The following is a 22,849-nucleotide window of genomic DNA, read 5'->3' on the forward strand; positions in this document are numbered from 1 at the left end:
TAGTCTCCCTCCTGATTTCCCCTTTGCCATCAAAACTCGGACTTTTCTCCTGCTGCTGAGTGACGGCGGGGCCAATAATACTGAGAGGGCGGGTGGAAGCAGGGCACGTGCACCAGAAACACTTCCTAGAAACAGCAAGTACGCTGCTCAACCCTGCCTGAACTTTCCCTGTAAACATAGCTCCCTGACAGAACGGCAACCCTGCTGGGTGGATCTTGCAACTCCTAGAGGGAATGGCACTTCTTGTTTTTAATTAGCAAGGTGAAAGGTGAATTAAAACTAGCTGTTTGGCAAGTCAGTGCAAGAGGCTGACTTCTGAGAGGCTTCAAGGAGCCAGAAAAGAAGAGCTCCACTGGGGGAAGGCACTGCGTGTGCTCGAGGGCTTTTTTTTTTTTTTTTTTTTTTTCTGAATGAACCGCTTGCAGAAGTGACTAAAAAAATACAGTTTCTTCCTGAATCTACCCTCGTAGTTACTGAAGAGAGCACTAGACAGGACATGACTCTGAAGATTCACTCCTTGGAATGTTCTCTTGCTCCTGGCTTATAAACAACTGTCCTGAGGAAAGAAAGGTTTTACATATCCAAATATCGCCTGACAAATGGCACTTTGGAACTGTGCTTTCTGATGACAACGCGTTTGATTTCTGACAAAGCCTCTCCCACGCTGCCCCTGGAGGGGAGTCCTAAGTAAAACTCAAACCCGCCTTAAATTGAGGATCGGAGGGCTTGCACGGTGAGCACGACAGCATGGCATCGGCTGGGTACGTTCTCACCTGGCTCCTGTGGGGTTACTTACTGGAGCTTTGGACAGGAGGTCACACAGCTGATACCACTCATCCCCGGTTACGCCTGACACATAAAGGTAGGTCACCTTTTCAGATCCTTTTGTTAAAAATAAAATAAAGTCATTTAACATAGGTCTTTGGTCTTCACAGACCCTTAAAATGCACCTGAAAAAAAAATTATTGTAAAACTGACTTAAAATTCAAAGTACCTCTAATTAATGTCATACTTACCACAGCTGAAGGTAGTGCAAAATCATGTGCCAACTTGGAGATGTTATTTTCGTCTTGTAAATATTAGGTTTTATTAATGAGAAGTTTACTCACTAGCAGACACAACAGAAGGTAGAAAGCAGGTTGTAAATATCCTTGAGGGGTGAATCCACGAGGTTATCAATTGTTATTTAAATACCAGTTTATGCATTATGGGAAACAAGGATGTCTGAAATGGGCTTTAGAAAGAGATGCAATTTTTTGTTTGTTTGTTTTGTGTTGTCCATAATGAGGATGAGAGGTGAAAATAAGATTTTTAAAAAGCAAAATGATTTCTTATTCATAATAGCAAAGTGACCATCATGTAATTAAATGATTAACAATTAATATAAATTAATTTTGTTGTTGAATTGATTATTAGAATTTATTTTATGTATGGCAAAAAATTCAGTTTATTAGCAATCCTTGTAAACTGATACATATTGATTAAAATATTAGATACTATTCACTACCATCTATTCTTTTTAATGTAAACTCATATTGCTTAACTGCTGATCTATCAGAGTGCTTAAATATTTTATTATGCAAGTATGTCTTTTAAAGCAGCATCGAGTCATAAATAAATGATCAAAAGATAGCTTTTGCATCAGAATCAGTAAAAGCCAGTCATGAATAGATTTGGTGATTCTTCCTGTAAACAAACAAACAAACAAGCAACAAACAAAACCCACCCTCTGAGAAAGTGACTTTGCTAACTTAAAAGAAATTTGGGATGGAATTTCAGGAAAGAAGTATTTCATTTAGACAGATAACAGATGCAACAACAAGAATTACATAAGAATCGTTTTTCAATTGTGTAAGCTTTCAAATCATTCCCCACTGTAGAAAGAACAAAACCCTATATTTTTAAAACATAGGTGTAATGTTTACCAGAAGAAGAAACAAAAGGGCCTGTCTCAGTTGTATATGACATAATTGGTCTTTTTGTCTTTTTATTGGACAATTATCAGTTCATTCTGATTGCAAAAATTTCTCATTTTTAGAAGAGCTAAAATCTGTGGATATTTTCTTAGTTTAAATAGATTTCTTATAACATTCTCCAGTAAGTAACATGAATTTAAGAGATAATTGACATTAAAACTGTAAAGTATTTAAAATATAGTACCTAGCATTAGCACATGTCATTTGATTTGGGAAGATCTATTATAATATGTATTAAAATGCACATTTCAAGAAATTATGATCAAATACATCAAAATGTAAAAATTCGATGGAATGAAATATGAACAAATAAGAGTGTTCAGAAAAAATCAGAAAAAAGGTAATAAATGGATTGTTTTTCTTATGAAGACAAGTAGATAAGCTGTCAGTTTGGGAAGTGGAAGCTACCATTCTACTATGGTATTAGCCTCTTATACCTTATTATTAGGGTACTTGTTTTTCAATAGCTCAATATCAATATGTTTTCAAAGATATCTTATTTTAATTTTTTATTAGAGGACTTATAATTTAGTTAGTGTATACCAAATTCTCTAATGCAACTAAATACTATGCAAAATATTGTTATTAGGCTCTTCACTACATCTCTTAACCAAAGGAATAACTGTAACTGATACATGACTTGTGTTAAATGGTATGGGAGTAGAACTGCTAGTATCTATGCGTACACTAGACTAAAAACTCCTACAAGATTTCCCTTTGGCTTTAATGGCACTAGCTAAAGATGTACAATATTGTGCTTTTATACAAAGACAGTATAGAGTTAACCGAAAATAGAATGTTCTCACTTGTGCAGTTTAGTTAGCAAAGTCAGCTAGGAGATCACACTTAGATGCAACCCAAAGCAGCAATGCCTACTGCACCACAGGTGCCTTCAGTGAAAAGGAAAGCACTGGACTGTCAGAGCAGGACTATTTAATCTTATCAATACAAAATGAAGAGCCCATTTACTGCTCTACACTTTGAAATTCAATGGATATTTAGAGGTGTCCAAAAATTAAGGATTGGATATTTGAGAGTATAATCTTTTGCTATCTTAAATGATATCAGAAATGGTAAGATTTCAATAGTGGGTGAATTAGATAGTTAATGTTGTGAACAAGTGCATAGTCCTTTAAAATAAGAGACATTAACGTAACTCCTCTGCTCTGCTGCCTGACCTCAGCAGGGAAATCCTGAAGACTCCCTGGAGATGGCCTACTGGATTAATCCAGGGATGCATTTAATAGCAGTGGTCTGTTCTATATGGGAGAAAGACAAGCATTTTTCTAATATTATCCATTACCAAAATGACTCTGAGACCACAAGCCTAGTGTCTCTTCCCAAAGAGAAGGAGAAAGTTTCAGAGCCATATACAAAACTTGAATTAAATTATGTAAAATATGTTCAGAAAAACGCCACCAAATTTCTTTTACTCTTTCTTCCATCCTTCTCTACCTCTGGAAGTGGCATGTTCTTAAACAAAGCATGAGAAGAGGAGATCATTAGGACTGAAAAAGAGAAAAGGCAGAGAAGGAAGGAGACAAGGTAGAAAGTTGGTATCAGATATGGAGCATCTTTTATCATACTTCTCACAGCCCTCAACCCGCAGCGGGATGATGTTGAATTCCTCTCTCCTCTGATTGAATGCCCACTCCATTTCAATATTAAAAATATGCTAACTTAGGGCAAGCCTAGTGGATAGAAAGATGAGATATTTTCTATGTTGGGGCAATGCATATGTCTTTTAATGTAGATATAAGATAAATTTGGTTAACAAATAAAGATATAGCGAAGATTAAAATGGCAAGATTTTTGTCCTGCTCTGTAAGAATTTTCAGTAATGATTTGAGTTGAGCTTAACTATATCAGGCGAGTATTTGAAAGTTTATGACTCTTTAAGAATTATAGCCAGTTTTTAGTCAATACCCTAAAGAGGGTAATATTGGTATGATTAATACTAATTTATAATATTCTACCCCATGAATTTCCTTGTGAAATAGTTATGACCCTCATCATAGAAATGAAGGAAAGAAAGAATAAAAGGAGGAGTCCTGGTGGATTCAGCCACTTCCTTCTGCTGATGTCTGTTCTCTCCTTATCTTTCATCGTCCTGCATTAATGAGGTTACAGGGAAGGCAAAAATAACCTTCTTGATAATGGTGCCCAAAGAAGAAAACAACAAATGGGCAAAGCCCCATGTCAGAGGAGAAACAACAATGCATGTGGAAAGCCCCAGAAATTCAATCAGCAGAGCTTGGAAGATGGGGTAGGTGTTCAATGTCCCAATGAGGAATGACACAGTCACAGAAGCCAAGGGAGAATGGCTACATAAGCAGAGGATGTTCTCCCAGGATGTTCGGCAAAAAGATAGCTAAATAAGGCATGGATATGGCAGACTATCATTCCTAAAATATGTTGACATTATACATGTAGATTTGAACATTGAAATTGTTTCCATATATACAGAAAGTGGGATAGGGAATGTTAATTAGTCTCTGTGTATTTAGATATTATAACCAATTAATACAGATTTGTCGCAGTTTAGAGAACTCAGATTTTAAGGCAGAGGTCTCTACTTCAGTTCTAGTCAATTCTTGCACTTATATCAATGGTAATCATGCCTCAGCTTCCTGAATTTAAAATTAGGGATAGTAATGGTGCTTTCTCTATATATCTTACTAGATTTTTGAGAGGACCAATGGAACAACATCTGTGAAAGCACTTTATAACCTAAAAATTATAGTATTAATGTTTTCTGAAGACTTCTATAAGCTGAGAAGGTTGGAAGGAAATGTGTCCTAAAGAGAAAAACTCTTGGAAATGGCATGAGTTTGGATATCAATAAGTGCTAAGTTAATGCTAATATAGAAGACAGAAGAAGTTGGTCTTAATTAGTAGAAAATGATAGATTACATTCACTTCAAATCCTACTTTCCATACCTTTGACCTTGAGTTACAATAACTTAGAAGAGTATATCAACTGTGCATTTTTCTAAGATTCATGGCCAATATTTTTGGCTATAAAAGTGTACATATACCCACTTATTAAACATATTCACTTTTTATCATACATCTTCGATTTTTTTTTCCATTTATATGGAAAAAATTGAGATAGAATTCTAGAAGAGCACAATTTTATATATATATATGAAAATCTTTTGAATGATCATCTTGAAGGCTGTGGTATTTGTTTTGTATCCAGAGCAAATGAAAAAGAGGCAGTGCCTGATCCAGTTTTTCCTGATCCAGCTCATAGCTTTGGTTCCTGAACCAGTAATTAAGTATTATCAATAGTGACATTAGTCACACATCCCTGTATGGTTAATAAATAAAAACTGGTCATAAGTCATGATTCATAAAGAAAGTAGCTAAATAGGACCCAGGAGTAAACACAATCTTCATGCCCAGATCTCCAACAAGGAGAATCAGTGAGAATGCAGTAGTGGATTTATTAAGAATTAGTTTATATTTAAAAAAAGCCATTGGTTAAAAGAAATGTAAGAAATTGCAATATGTTTTTCTTTGTGTTTAGTTTATACAGAATATACTTTCTATAGAGGAAGTCTATGTAAGGATTTTAAATAGTGCTACTCTTTGTATTTTTATATTTGTTAGTGAGTTATTGCCTATGCATCTCAGAAGTGTATCTGGATATACAAAAGCCATTGAATGACTTCATGAGTTATTCAGTTCTTATCTGGATATTGGATATTATAGTGGGAAAACAGTATCATTTAGTATAGAAATAGGATAAGGGAAGGTCAGAGTTAGGAAAAGCAGTGAATGGAATTTATAAATGAACTGGCCCAATTTTTGACTGAAAAATAATTCAGTTGTATAAAATCATTTCTTAAAAGTTTTGTGTAGATAGTATTCTATGCAGACTAAATAAAGAAACAATAATTTTCTTGGCTAATAAATATATGCAGTAGTCATGTTGTCATAATGGAATATTCTTTCAGAAATTCATCTCGCCATATTATTATTTTGGTATCCATATCAGATTTGTTATTTAGCCTGAGAGCATTTCATAGAGAGGGCCTCTCTGTCTGGGATGACATCACTTGGTGGCCTCGGTTCTATGACCACATAATAAAGCACCAAACATCAGATTGGTCATTGCTGGTGAAAATTGTTAACGATCTGCTAAGGCAGTTTTATTTCATCAAGGATATCTATTGCCATCATCACTAAGAGTTGTTAGTGGGGGAGTATGCAAAGACTCACTCCTTTATCTTTGTGTGTAAAACTCTACTGTGGTTTAGTAGAGGAATTTACTTTGCAGAAATCCAGAAATGACACTTTGCATGCATGCATGCCCCTTCATACATAGCCACTGCAGTGTTAAAGTGGTCTTTAAATTCATTCTCAAAGAATTTAAAACAAAAAATAACTGAAATTATACCACTTAAAACATTTTCCAAAAGTTTCAGAGTGAAGATTTAGATTATTTTCTTGGTTTCAATAGACAGGGCCAATGTAGTTAGTAGTCATTAGCATGACATCTGGCACTTTGGAATATTACATAAATTATACAAAGAATGATGATTATTTTAATAATGAATTTTTTTGCAATACGATTTTAAGTAACATTTGAAGCATGAAAGATAACTATCAGTGTCATTAGTTATTTCTTGCACTTAAGCAACTTATTTTTTGTACTCACGATAAGGATGATAATGACAAGACTGTATAGACTGAATTTTCTGGACTATGAATGAAAAAGATATGTTAGTTCCACATTTGAAACAAGTGTTACAGTCTCTCTCTGATATTGAGAGAACATTTCCTGTCAAAGAATGTGCTGATCAAGAACAGAAATGTCTGTGGAATTGATAACTTGACTTCATATGGCCCTGGTGGTGACCAATGTAATTAATGGCTCAAGACATTTTCAGCTTGCCTTAGTTCTAATGGCAGGTGCAGGATATTCCTACCATAAGGCCCCATTTTCCTGGTAGTTTTGCCTCCACATTTAGTATGGAAAGGGGAAATAAAAATCCATGACTTGACTGATTTCTGTGGTTTAGAAATGTATTTCCACTTCCATCTCTGGTAACTAAACTCTCAGCTACCACTGTTCTCTTCTCAAGAATTTAGCTCATAGCCTGTCACAGTACACATAAAAAAGTAGTTGGGGCCCAGGTACTGCAAAACTATCTCACATTCTAATTTCAATGGCCTAAAAACCCTAGAATCTGGATGAGGCATATCTAATGTGAATCTTGTTTCTGGCTATATGACCTGAGCAAGTGATTTATCTTTTCTAAGTATAATTTTCTTCCCTTTCAAATGGGGTAAAATATAATTTACAGTACCCTGAAAGGATTACATGAGATACTGTAAATTAATGTGGCAAATACTTTACCTTTAGTAAGGTTTTCGTAAGGTACTCAATGAATCAGAAGAGGTTCAGAGAAAATTAGCCTACCCTGGTTCCCTTTTTTATTCAAAAAACAACCATGAGTTAATTATTAATTTATTACAAAATGAGGGAATATCCTTAATCATCCTTTTTTTTTTTTTACTTGAAAGCAAAGATTTTTCTCTTATTCGCTTAGACAAATAGAAGGAACAAGGAATATTGGTGGCTCTAATGTTTGTAAGTTACTATAGAATTATTTTGTTGATAATTTAAGGAAAGTTGAAGCTCTATCTGATGGTACCTTGGAGACAGCAGACCAAAGCCACAAAATAAACAAAAGTGACTAACAAAAGTAATCGTAGACCCAGCTTTGTGAAGCACAAAAGAACTAATATCACTAAAGCCTGACCACACTGTCAAATTTAAACTAAACAGTGTCCTATATACTTTGAAAGTAAAAGAACACTTTCTACTCTAACCTTCCCCAGGACAAACAGGTAATATGTCTGGTGTGGGGTACCATTCCTGACACTTAATAGGTGTTCAATAAATGCTATAAAGTGGGTACATGAATACAAAAAAAGTGATTTAGAGCAGTGTTTTTAAAGGGAAGTGTGATACGGGGTAGGGTGAAGAGTACCAAGGAAACTAAGGAATCCTGAACAACTATTTATGACTCCTTTGGTAAAACATACATTAGGAGAAAGGCTAGGACTTTCTCTGTCTATTCATCTTTATGCTCCATTGTAGCAAAGCAGCTGGGGCCTCCAGACATCTTCCCAATGCATCAACCATTTCTCTCATCTATAATTAGTGTTCTTTTTCATTGTTGTTGCTTTAAAATCTACTTTTTGATACTTTTGTCATTCCTGAGTGATCACCACAACCTCTTTCTTTTTTTCTTATTGCTTCCTTCTTTGATTATCCCTCTGTGTTGTTGTCACCACGCCTCTTCTTCTCTTTTACTCCTTCCCTATGTCTTTTCCAGATAGATATTTTTATTTCTTCCCCATCTTAGGCCAAAAGTGTGTGTGTTGGGGGGAAAACACCATATTTTAGTGAATGATATGTATTTGTTAGTCCTCAGTTTATCTTTGATATTTGTTTCATTTTTGTTATCTAATTCATTGAATAGAAAACGTGATGTTTTAATTTTAAAAAAAGTTTAATTGCACTATTTAGGCATTCAAAATTTGTTGAACTGCATGACTTAAGAAATGAAATATTAGAATAAATAGCTTACAAGCTACCTGGACAACTTGTTCTCTTTGTCAAACCTATTTTTCCAGTGGGAAGCTGATACTTTCAGCCACCATGAGACTATGGGGAATCAGAGAGGAAAGGATTTGGGGGGAATAGGAGGAAACAGTATGTGCCATCCACTGTATGGCTAAATTTGAGTTGCATGTAAGTTAGAATATTATGTATGTAAACCTATTTCTATGCAGTTTTGGCTCGTTTTATCTGAATTTTGAGTTTTAATTCATTGAAAACAGAAAAAGAGGGATTTTTATTCACAAGACAGTGCAGAGAATCAGCAACCCTATAAATAAGTCATAGTGGTGACTTTAGGTATTTGGACTAACTCCAGAACCGGAAGAGAATAGGAGCAAAGAAAATGGGAATAAAAGAAAGAGAAAATAAAGGTCAGCTGGGGATTCTGACTCCTTTCTGACCAATTCCCTCTCAGGAAATGATGAGAATTGAGGAGGCTTTAAATTCAGAGCTCAAGATACTCTGGAACTAAAGCCAAAGAGGCCGACGGCATTGCATATAACTATTTATGCCTCTTGATTGCTTTTTTCCTAACCCTGAGTCAAAAAGTTTGTTGTGAGTTATGTGACTTATGAGATCATTTTCAATTCTAGAAAAGTAGGACTGTTTTCCTTTCCAGACCTCCCAGTGTGTCTAATTTCTTCAAAACACTTTTGGAAATTTTCTTAGCATGTTCAAGTGGAAAAAATATGGACACACAATTTTAATATCCTGAGTTTGAATCCAAAGTGTATCCTATTTAATGCTGTATTATTCTTGCTAAATCATTGAACTTCTGAGGCTTACTTTCCTCATAAGTATAAAGGGGCTAATGAACACTGTCTTTCTATCTCATGTGCTTATTGTAGAAAATTTAACTGTACCATTGGAGATGTATGATATTGTGTTGTGATGGCTTATAATATTCTCTAATTTATGTAATTGTCTTTAAATATATTTTAAGATATTTGAGGGCAAGGGGTATTTTTGGGGTAAGACCTCTGGACAGAATAAAGTGACTTTTTCAGAATAATTCCTAAAGCCTATAATTAAAGGCTGGGTGTTTAGTATCTACTGAATAAAAACAGAACAAAATTTTGTTGTCATTGTTGGCTTCTACATTATGCTCAAAATGACAAGATCATTAAGGCTTATTTTATTTTTTTAAGAGGTAAAGCTACTGCTAAATAATTTACCTGAGGAAAGGCTTCATTCAATTTCATTGCAGGGGAGATGATGATGTTTATGATTTCCTTCTACTCCTCTTCTGAACTGGGGACAGAAAGGAGATAGAAGCTGGAGTTAAACTGCACTGTGCAAAGTTTCCCGGAATGGCAGCAGCAGCCTGTCTAGAAGCTACTGAATCAGGCCTACTGAATCTATAATTCTGGGGCTCAGGAATTTGTGTTTTCACAAACCCTGCAGGCGATTCTTAATGCACACTCTAACATGAGAAACACTGAGCTAAGTGTTTGGGATGATGCTTCAAAGGAGCCTCACTTTCATATTACCTTTTTCAATTTTTTCCTCTTCAGTTCCATCACCCGGGTTAAGGGTGTCACTTATTCAAATTTTCAAATGACAGCCTCGGTCTTGATAAACATATTTAAATTCATAAATATCTAACTATTATATCATGCTCTACCTGTCATTGTTATATTAGATAAAACATTTATATACAGTAATTGATAATAATTTAAATCTCTTTTAATGATTATTGATGATATAAGTTGTGACACATTGTGCTATCACTGAGCGCAGATAGGAAAACATAATATTGGTTGATTGTGGAAAAGCATTTTGAAACATTCTAGAATTCTTTTATCTCTCAATGGAAAGTTTTCTTGGTTTGATGAAATTAGGTCTACTTCATTTCTGTTGTATATCCTGATGTTTTTCTTCAGGAATTAAGGTGTATCTTTTAAAGAAATATTTATTCATTCAATCATTCACTTATTCTATGATTATTTGTTGAGCTTCTTCAAAGCTTTAGATACTGAACACCATGCTGGGGATTTAAGAATAAAAAAGATAGTTTCCTACACATAATACGTATACTGGATGGGATCCTGGAACAGTAAAATGATATCTGTAAAAACTAAGAAAATTTGAATAAGATATGGGTTTTAGTTCATAATAATGTTAATATTGGTTCATTAACTGTGTCAAATGTACCATAATAATGTAAGCTATTAATAATGTGAGCTGTTAATAATGTGCCATGTTAATGTAAGCTGAGTGTGGGTATATGGGAACTCTGCACTTACAACTTTCTGTAAATCTAAAACAATTCTAAAATAAGTTTATTAACACACGTACACTACCTTTACTCAAACTCTTTTCCTGAGAAGCTTAAGATCTAGTTGTAAAAAGAGACAAGTCATGATAAAGCAAGATATTATTTTCCTATAGTAAAAGTTAACACGAGGTGCTATGGAAGCGTAGAGTTGAGAATGAAAGGAGAACCAGAGCCCAGTATTGGAGATGAATAGGAAGAGCCTGGGCAAGAAGCGATGAGCAAATTGTGTTGTATCTTAACTTGTCTTGCCACAATTTCTACCACCCTTCCACCACCATTCCCCTATATATAATGCACTGTATTCTTCTTGAAATACAGTTACCCTTGGATATTTAACTGACCTGATTCCACTGTGTTCATTATTCTACTACACACAATAGTATCACAAATGCTCTTTTTTTTCATGCTAAATTAAATTGCCCCCATTTATGTATGATTTTAAGGAAGTCTCATTTTCTTTGTATGAGTAATATATAATTAATGAAAATTCACAAGTAGGTTTCGAAATTTTCGAAGGCATGTATATTACATTTTACTGTTTGAATCCTTAGAATCTAACAAACTTTAGATACTTAATAAATTTATCTATTGCATTTAATGCATAGAATTTATCTCTATTCACATTAGTATTACTAATCTCAATTCTTTTGTTGAAAGCCACATACAAAAGGTTTCTAATAAAGAAAATGAGATGATAGGGCTTGGGGAGCACTCAGAAGTCAGGAAAAATGCTCAAGAATACTTTTCTTCTGCCACTGCTCCAAAACGTTAAGCCCTTTTTTGGCTTCAGGTCTTCTACTACAAAAGTTCTGAAGAGAAATCCAGAACTGCTTTGCAATTATTTAGAAAATATCTATATTTTATTGAAAGATACAGTTAGAGCCTTTAGCAGAGGGTCATTTAAATTTACCTGGGCCATTTCATGATCAATGTCACATTTCAATCACCTTTCCTTCCTATTTGCTCCAGTCACGATCTCCCAATGTCCAATGTAGCATTTCCTTTATTTTTAGAGTGATATGAAGAGAGACAAAGAATGCATGAAATTAATGACAAAACAGAAAGCAAAGACTATGAAAGTGTAACAACTTACCTGACACCTTTGATTTTGAGGAATGCCTGCAATGACCCAAAGCAAGAATGTTTTCTGTTTTTATCAATTTATCCTTGTGCAAAGATTATTTTAGGAGTAATCTGATGATGTTGCCTCTGTTTTGTGGATTTATTATTTTAAAAAGCATAGGGAGTAATATAATGAGGGGAACAAACAATGATTACAAGTTTTATAATTATAGTTAGTTTATGCAAGATATTTTCAATTTCCTAACCCAAGTTAATTGAGAAAGAATCAATGAACATTTTATCTTAAGATTTTATGATCTATAAGCCTTATAAAAATTGACAATAAATTTTGAAATGTTGTATCCTTGACATTTGTTTTTTCTTTTTAGTACCATACTAATTAATCAACTATAATACACCTAACATGAAAGATAAAATTAATGGACATAAACAGAAATGTCAAAAGTATATTCAGGAGAATGCACACATTTACCACTGTCTCTTACTACTATAATGAGTAAATAAATATGGAAATGAAAAACACTTGATTGTTTTATTTTTTTGAATCTAAGGTCAGGTTGTCAAAATAAATATATAGAAAATAGGATCACTTTGATCATTCTGAGTAAGACAGACTAATATAGTTTTTAAAGAAAATGGGAAAAGTGTTGGAAAATAAAAATGATTTCTTTGGAAAACGCTCTATTATTATTGATGAAACTGAGATAGCTTATATTTCCTTACAAAAACAAAAAAGTGAAAAATAAAAAGAAAGAAAAAATATTTCAAATTTGCTGTTATCATTATGCGTAAACATTGCACATATTTCTGTTCAGATGAATGGTATCTGACAGATACTTTATAATTGCTTAAATTGGGTACTAGAATATTGAGCCTGCTGACAGTTTAAGGGTCTGCATAAATTTGAGTTAACCATATGTTGTGTTCTTAAAATAGCCATACTACCCATGTTTAAAATTTAAATGAAAAAGATAAAAAATGTTTTTTTCAAATGCAAATGTTATAACTTTAGTTAATGATGTATTCAACTATTGAGAAACTTGCCCCTTCCCATTAATAAGAAAACACAAAAACTTCCTTTTTATTTGTCCAGGATGAAAAGAAAGAAAAAAGAAAAGATAGGATTAAGAAATACTGGAATGGATATTATGAGCCACCAAAAAATATAACTTTTTTTACTATGTTATTACAGGTATGAGAAGTTAACAGGTTTAAACTTTAACACATTAGCATGCTTTGATTTCCTAGTAATCCCCAAAGCAAAATTCACTGTAATAATATATAGAAAGAAGGAAAATATTACAGTTAAGTCAATTATGCTTACAATTAAAAGAATGTAATTATATCTTTGTCATTATATTTCTTAGAAATAAGACAAAAGTTATGTACTGGGCACTGCTTTTGACAGATTTTTTTGCCAAATGTTTTTTGCTTTTTACAAAATGTGTATGCGCAAACTGAAGTCTGATTTATTTTAAGATTGTAGAAGAATTTTTGTATCTAGAGAATAAAAAGAGAAGTGCCTTAAGACTTAAAATCAATAAAGTTAGACAAAAATAAAAATTAAAAATTAAATTAAGAAATTGATGCCAATGAGAAAGTCTACATATAAATAAAGCAGTAATCACTTAGAAACACATTAGATGTCTTTTGTAATACTGGTCTCGGGATGGAAAATAAATAGAATACTAGGATTTATTACGCACAGTTATGTGCTGGAATAGATAATTATGTTTACAAGAATTAACATTTTTATATTAATGAACATATTATAACAGCAATATATTTTTTTTAGGCTAGAAATGCTATTGCTCTTTTAGTCAGCTAATTTATACCCATTGCATAGTTAGAACACACTTGATTTTTGAGTACGCAGAATACTGGTAAATGAGAAAATGTATATACAATTTGTCGTTGGTAAGAACAAAACTCTTGCCAGCAAAGGCATTACTGTAAAGCACTGTGTCTCTGTGAATGGTTTCTAGAATACGGCAAATTCACTGCTGCATTTTACTTCTGAGCCTCCCCCATCCAAGCTCGAAATTCCCATTCACACCGCTAGCCACTGAAATTTCCCTTTGTCTTCACTGACTATTTTTTTCTCTTAACAAATAAGCCCAGCTGCTACTGCAGCCGGTTGCCCACACTCTCCCATACTGCTCTTGCTGAGGATGGCAGCCAGAGCAAAGAATAACAGCTGGGATTGGCTTACTTTGGCATCTGAATAATTTGGGGTGGGTCTATTCCTAACTTTATTATTTTATTTAATTTTATAATCTTTCCTTCTGCTGAACTTTTAAAAAATAGATAAACGATGTTTTTCCAAATGTTTTCCTCATCTGGCTGTGACTCTCTTTTACCTGGCTGCTCAAGGCAAACACACTGGTTCATTTTGCACATTATTTTTTCCACTTTTAAGCACCTTTTGGAAAACAAAAGTATCAAAAACAAATTTATTAGTGTGATCTTGGACACGTTATTCAACCCTTCTCTGACTCAAAGAGGTGGAAAATAAATAGCACTTATATTATTGATTATGATAAAGATTAAATGAAAGAACAGTTGAATAAATTTAGAATAGTGCTTGGCACATAGTAAATGCTAAGTAATTGTTCGATAGAATAAAAGTCAAAGAGAGAGAGAGAGGGGAAAAGAAAGAAGAAGGGAGCACACCAAAGTAAGGGTGAAGCAAGAGGGAGGAAAAAGAAGAGGGAAGAGAGGGAAGGAAGAGGGAGGAAGAGAGGGAGGGAGTGAAGGAGGGAGGAATAACTGCTGGAATGTGGAGAAAACATTAATTTCACTTATGCAGTTAAGACCAACATTATACACTTGGCATTTTTTATGTCCTATTCCAACCAAGCAATGAAACAAAATCACTAATTAGAAAAAAAGACTGGAGTTTAGGAAAACTTGTGGAATTTCTCCCAAATAAAGAATTTTATTGATGGTAAGAATTTTAGTGATTTAAATCTTGTCCATGACATCCAGACAGGTGGTCAGACACGTTTATCATTTTTAACTTGTACATTCTAATGGAGAGGGAAATCATTGCTTGATGAGGAAGTCCATTCCATTTTGACTGTTTTAATGAGGATGTATTTACCTCCTTAATCCCAAATCTGACTTAATGTATATCTTCTACTCTTTAGTCTCAGTTCTTTCCTCTAATGCCCTCAAGGGCATAAGTCTTGAGGCCTTCCATATGTTTAGAGACAGTTATCATGCCTCTTTGTGGAGAGTGAATATTCTTCCTGCCATGATTATCTTTATTGTGCTGTCAGTGTTCTGTTCATGTTCCTCTCTTAAAACGGAGCACCACAGCCAATACTCAAGAGATTCCTGCCTTGCTCACAGAATGGTGCTGCTAACTGGTGACTTTTGTTTATTAAGGGCACCTGAGTTGACAGCAGCTTATTTGGCAAATATGCCAACCTACTTGTTTATGTAGATTGCTGTCAGCCCTTCTAAGGGTTTTTCACTTAGATGCTAAGCCAGCTCTTTCCTTTATTTCACATGTCTGGTTTATTTGTTGAAGTTACGAAAATCTCCTACTCTCTCCAATCTAGAATGTGGATCATAAGCATAGTAAAAGTATATGGTGCCTTGAAAAAGTACAGCTCTGGAGTGAAACATTCCTATATTCAAATGCAATTTTGTGTTCTTGCTTAATTTTTTTAATATCAGTTTCCACATTTATTGCATTATGGGAACTAGTTATTTGGAAAGGATAAAACACATTTGTTGTAGACATTCTTTTAAAGAAATTTTAAATTTAAAATATACATTTTTGGGCTCTCTAAAATGTCAGTTTTTGGAAGAAGTTAAACACAGATTTAAGACAATTTTTAAATTAGAATGTACAAAATATAGGCTTTTGGCTTTCAGGAAAGATTTAGACCAATAAATGTCATTGCTGATTTTTTCCTAAATATTATAGGATACTTTATGTAATTACAGCAAATGAAAAATTAATTCAAAATTCTTTAATATGAAGAAGTAAAACAATCTTTCTTCAGCTCTAAAGTAAACAGGAGACTTTAAACATCTTAATAATTTTTTATTTTAAAAGAACCTGGAATGGTCACCACAACAGAATGGCAGAATTAAAATATCATCATAGCTGTGATTGCTTAATTTTGTAATTTGCTGTGAGTTTGCAAATTCGCCAGTCTCTCTGGGTATTTGTAGAAAATTCTGTGTTTTAAAAAAAGAATCATATTTTTTAAAAAATATTTTATTAACTCCTTGTAAACCAAATAGTAAGCTCTATAAAATTAATTCCACAGAAAATTTTATATATTAAAAAAAATGCCTCATTAAAATTAAATTTATAAAACCGTATTTTTACCAAACTTAATGTATTTTTACCAAACTTATTTATGGCCTCTGTTCTGTTTTTATTACAGGATTAACTTAATCCAGGCTCTTTTTTCTATATTACTAGTTTATGAGTTGTTTATACTTTTTTGGAATTTTGAATGTAGAGGAAGAATGATTCTAAGAATGGTAAAACATTGTCGACTTTATAAGGAGTATCACTATTGTGTATCTCTGCATACAACAGTTTTTATAGCACTAATCAACAATGTATCAAATTTTACACTGTAATAAACAGGATATCTGTACTATTTCAGAAGATAACACATGACAAACAGACTCACTGCTCTACCATAAATCAAATTTGCTTTGTAGGGTATGTTCAGAGTGTTTTTGCAGTTATTATTAGTAAATTATTTTTAAGTGCTTTCAAGCATATTCAAATGTAATATTTTTTCTCTAAGTTATATGTATTGATTAAAGAGATAGGGGCAACCTTTTGCTATCCTATTTTATTTATTATAATAATTTCATCAATATAAGGAAATGAAGAAATGAAAAACACTTTCCCTTACATTGTTACAGAGACTGTCAAAGTTAATTATTCTTTAAGTTTAGAAATTAAACAATTCTTTTTAAATAAGTTAATCTATCTCAGGTAAACAAAAAAAATCTGTAATGCTAAAGAATATTTTATATTCTAAAAAACATGATAGCAAGTATAATTCCTAAACCTAAATTCATGTTAAATATGATGAAGCATTTTTTTCAAGTAGAGGTTTATAAAGCAAAATTATTTTATTGATCTTCTTGATAGTAAAGAAAAGAAAAGTATAAGTTAGGAGAAAGTACAAAAACTACCTGAAATTGTAATACATACTACAATTTATAAAAACTATGTGTGTGTTTAAATATATAACTGTGTATCATTTTTATTTTTATAAAAATGGGTTCATATTGTACATATTGCGTATTAATCTGCTTTTATCCATGCTATGAAATGTTTCCATGCCAAGGATGAATATAGAGATATACTGCATCCCTTTTAATTATCCTATAGTATCATTTTGTTTGAATGTACCATAATTTATGTATTCAATTGTATATTATAGGACATTTAAATTGTTTCTAGTTTTATTTTCTTATTATAAATAATATTGTTGTGATAATTAATATACGTATCCTTTTGTGCACTTTTCTGATTATCTCCAAGGTATCAATTTCTAAAAATAAAATTGGTTAGCCAGGTGAGAAAGTATTTTGGAAACCTACTAGTATAAATTGAGAGTAATATTATTTTTAATATTAAATATTCCACTTTAATCCAACATATTCTTATCCAAGCATCACCTTGACATCAGGACACTTTAAAATGCCTACTTTTTAAAGCAAGATTCATTTACATTATTGTGAACACTAGGTATACTATCAATTCTGATTTGTTTTTGGTTAGTAAACATAATCCACCAATAACATCCAAGTCAGGAACAAAATTACCTCACAAAATGTTTTGCATTCATTTAGATTCTTTTCAGTATGAACGTCTGTAGATAATTTCACAGAATATAGAAAAAGAGCCCTCATTTTTATTACTTTATTCTGTTCATTCTAAGAGATGTAGGACATATATGATGAGAACTGCTTTTGTACATTCTAGGATTTCTTGAATAAAGCATAAAACATTTAACTATTTATGGCATACCTACTTATATATTGAGTACCTATTGAATGCCAAGGTACCATTTCTAGGGGTTTAGATAAAATGACAAACACAGTTTCTGCTCTATGTATGTATGTATGTATGTATGTATGTATGTATGTATTATATATGTATTATGTATATTTGTATGTATGTATGTATGTATCTACTTGCTTATAATTATATTATCCACAATTAATAATGCCATATCTTCTAACAACAGTGCTTTTTTTCTCTTATACTTTTGCGTTGTCTTCCTTCCAAAATAATGTTCAAAGAGGGAAAGAAATAGTATTTTCTCACATGTAACAAATTCAAGGCAAGTATGATTACTTCCTCTTGGATATAGTATATCTGTAACAGACACGGAATGTGGCACTGGCATTCTGTACTTCTGAGCCCAGGCATAGCCTCAGAATCTTTCTCAAGACAGTGCTTAAAGTGAACTATTATTTTTTTGTTTCTCATTTTCTATTAAAAACAAATACATAATTTGAACTATTTGAAATGACAGAAATGGGTTAATAATGGGTCTTAGTAAGCTGAGGGCTCAAATTTATGGTTTCCAAATAAAATCCGGAACACTCATTTAAGTATATTCCAGGTAAGCAACAAATAATTTTTAGTTTAGGTATGTCCCAAATATTGCAAGGAGACATACTTATACTAAAAATTATTCATGTTTATATGAAAATTTTAATTATTATTATTATTATTTTTTTGCTAAATGGCAAATCTAAGTATGATTCATCTATATTTTAGGAAAAATGACTGCAAGAATATGAAACTAAATGGCCTACTTAGGGTTACATCATGAATTGAACACAAAATGGATAGTATCTACTTTATAGTTAAAATTGTGATTCATAGTAGATACTCACAAATGTTCATTCCACCAGGTCCCTTTCTTACTCTGACTTTCCACCACTCCTTTGTTGGCATCATCTCTTCTGTCATCTACCATCCCACTTTGACTATATAAGGTAGTGATGAGTAAAGCAAAAAGCAAGAGGATGGTGGAGAATTATCATTACCCTCTATCTCCACCCCCTTCCCCGCTCGCCCCAACTCTAGATATCAGTTAAAGAAGGAAGGAAAAAGGAATGTAAATGGCAAACTCTGGGAAACAGGTCTCTCTCATGAATTCTAGACGTGTATATCCAGTTATTTACTAAGAATATTAATGATCCTACTTGTAGCCTTCACAAACTTAGCATATCCAAAATTTGATTCACTATCTTCCACGTTGTTTATGCTCTTCCTCTGGTGTTTCCTATCACAGTAAATTGTGTATGCATTAACCCACCTGGCCCAGTTACAAATAGGTAAGTGATCCTTAATCTTGCTCTCTCTCTTAGTAGACCCTACCACCACTGACTCAACTACCTGCATTGACTCAGGTGGTCATTGAGTTCATTAACACTGGATATTGTTTCTTAAATCAATTTATATCTCTCTGATCTCACTAATGTTTTCATGATCCACCTGCTTGATTTTAATAGACTGATATCTTACTGTCAATCCAATGTACTTTTCATACTATAAGCAGAGTGATCATTAAAAATGAAAATCTTACTCATTTCACTCCTCAACATAACTTTTTAATGGAAGAAAACACATGGATTTTTAGAGATAATGCATACTTCTTGGCATAGTACACTAGGCTTTTTGTGAACTGAACCCCATTTATTTTTCCCCTCCTTATTATACATCTTTTTTTTTTTTTTTGAGTTCCAGTCTCCAGCACTGCTAAATTCCATGACATTCTGAAGACTGTCAAGCTTTTTCTTGCCTCCAGGCCTTTGTACATTGCTTCTGCTTCCTAGAATGTCTCTTCCTTTTGTCTGCATTCTCCTCTCCTATTCTGCTTAATGTTAATGTCTGCTCATTCTCAGGACTCAATTTAGACATGATATGCCTTTGCCAGTCTTTCCTTAACCTCTGCAGCATTCCATGCATACTTTATTACAATTATTATACTGTTTGCACTTGTCTATCTATTAAGTTCACTAGGATAAACTCATTGAGAGTAGGGGCAATATTTTATTCACTATCTCACAAGCACATAGCACAATACCGAGCCAAGAGTAAAACCTCAATAAGCATATGGATAAATGTATTGTGCTATGATTAACTGGTCTTTTCTGGATGTTCATTTTATACAAGAAACATGTGGGAAAAACAATATTTCAATGGCACAAAAGCATCTTTCTCTAGCGTAGAAAAGCCAGAAAGAACCTCTTCTCAGATAAATCAGGAATTATTCACAAATATGTTTTCCTAAACTTAATTATTTTAGGTTGATACTATTTTTTGTTTTTGCGAAAGAATACTTTTTAAGCACTATTCTACTTTGTATGAATTCCAGATCCACATCTTTGTCTGGTAAGATCTAGCACATGAAACAACCTTTTAAAAAGCCTATCAAACAATGATTTATAATTTCTTCCTTTATAAAATCACTTATGTATCCTAATTATAAATTCTAATAAAGGAAGTGGAAGCTCTTTGTAATCTGTGGCACGGTTATTTGGTGGGCTAATTTCATTCCTTTATAGTCAGCCTCCTTAGGACATTTATTAGCACTCATACATGAAATGGAAGTTGATTATTCCCAAAGTAGGATTATATACAAATACCATTGCAAAATGAAGATTATATAGAAATAGAAAACATTAAAATATATTAATAATGAAAAGGAACGTGTTGCCTTCAAAATATTTAAAATTATGCTAAAATATATTCATACTTTGTATTTCCTATTTAAAGTAATAATTTTAACATCTATTTTGGATTTTAACCAAATTAGTTATTAAAATGAAGACAGTAAAAGATATGAATTGGAATATTTGAAGATTGCGTCTTGGCAGAGGTGGAAATCTCATGTGGGCCTTGAAGGGTGGGTAGGACCTCAGTAAAGAGAAAAGAAAAAAGATAGCATTTCAGTCTGATGCAAAAAAGAAAGAATGAGTTGAAAGTTGTGGATTTTAGAAGAAATCTGATCACTTGAAAAAGAGCAGGGAATAAGTAGATTGAGACCAAATTGCCAAATACTTTCTATTCATTAGAAGATATTGAAATGTGACAATTGTGATTTTGGTACAAATAAAAATTCAAATATAGTTTCTTTTTCTATTCTGTCAAATGTCTCATCTCAGAACGAGTTATCTCTAACATGAGATGTATGGTATTTCTATTTGATCTAGAATATACTTATACTAAAAGTAGGAAATGCAAAAAATAGATTTTTTTCTATGTAAAAGAGGTCATAATATAAATGACAATTGCCCTAGCTAGGTCATTTTGTAGTAATCCAATATTTCTCTATTATGCATCATAATTACTGCCTCAGTCCAAAATGTTTTTGCAGTATAAATACTTCATTTACCAAAAGCTTAAGAAAATAGACTCACACATAATTAACAGCATCTATTTACCCCCAACTGAACATAATTATTACAATCACAAAAACATAAATTTGGAAGAGACCCAAACAGATTACCTGGTTCATGGTGCAATCTCCTCAAGGGCATACATTTAACCTACCACAAACCAAGTACTAGCAAAGACTTTTTTTTTTTTCTTAATCAATTTAATTTATTTCACTAACTTTAGGCAGAATTGTTTAAAACCATTCCTGATGAAAAAATTCCATTTAATAAATAAAGCTCTCTGGAAAGAATGAGATTCCACAACAGCTTTAAATATTTAGCAGAGCTTAGTGTTTAGAAAGCTTAGTAAAAACAAATTCTTAATTATACCTAAGGTAACTTTCCCATTTCTTCCATTTGAGACCACTCTAGTGTTTTGTGGTTCACTTACAACAGTAGAATTACTTTATAGTGGCTATAATCTGCCTTCAGTTGGGAAGGTGTGGGTATATGTGTGCATATACCCACAGTGGTAAAATCATAATGGAGATATATAAAATGTGGCTTATGAATGTTATTCTTTAGAAGTTAAACCTTAGAAGTTCCATGTAGTTTTGACCTATAAATCACTTTTCCTTAAAAATATAAATATCATTCTTCTCCTGCTAGCTTCTAGGAGCCCCCTGAACCTACCCATGGCTGCCTACATTAAGGTAGAGCCCATGTGAATCTATTGTTTTCCTCTGGGCCATCATTCAAACTCTTACACTTTTCCTAAATTTTCCTTATCATAAGTATTTTATTCAGTCTCCAGGTTCCTCAGTGCCACAATATCTGGTAAATAGGAGATTGAAAAACAACCTTATGTGATTTGAATACTATTTATAATGTAAACTGTAAAAACAGTATATTCACCTTTTAGCACTGTTTAGGAGATCAAATCCCAATTTAAGGAGAACAATGGTGGTAATTTCAGGTTACTTGTAGAGCTGTAAGATATGTAGGTGCCATGGGAGCCCTTAGACTAGTGCTGGGAACAAAATAAGTGCTCAGTTAATATTAGCTACTGATATTAAGTATGGTGAAGATGGTAGTTGTGGTGATATTGTCTAAATATGTTAGAGCAGAAGCTGTATCTTATTCATTTTTATCTTCTGCATGGAATATAGTGTTTTGTTATATTCATAGATATATTTAATACATATATTTATACATTCAATAAGTATGCATTTTCAACCAAATTCCTCTATTTAAGAACAATGAGCAGGAAGTTACTTAAGCACTGAAGTTTTTGTGAGCTGTTATTTGAACTCTTTATTAATGTTTTAATTTATCTTTGGGCACATGATAGGATTACACATCCCTACCTCCCCTTGGAAGTTACCGTGGCTTTGTGACTTGCTTTGATCAATTAAAAGAGGTCAGAATTAACAACTGCCACTTCTATGCAGAAACTGAGCTATGAAACCAAGTGTCATTTGTCAT

General features: G+C 32.8%; 1 protein-coding gene across 1 annotated transcript in view; it reads left to right on the plus strand.

Annotated features, from left to right (window-relative positions):
- Positions 1 to 747: 747 nt before the first annotated feature.
- SEMA3E (semaphorin 3E) overlaps positions 748 to 22,849 on the plus strand; it is a 240,583-nt gene continuing 218,481 nt past the window's right edge. Inside the window, exon 1 of the mRNA XM_023532583.1 lies at positions 748 to 862. Coding sequence (XP_023388351.1) covers positions 748 to 862 — 115 coding nt within the window. The remainder of the gene's footprint in view (positions 863 to 22,849) is intronic.

This window comes from Pteropus vampyrus, unplaced genomic scaffold (genome assembly GCF_000151845.1).
Source record: "Pteropus vampyrus isolate Shadow unplaced genomic scaffold, Pvam_2.0 Scaffold4, whole genome shotgun sequence".
Classification (NCBI taxonomy): Eukaryota; Metazoa; Chordata; class Mammalia; order Chiroptera; family Pteropodidae; genus Pteropus; species Pteropus vampyrus.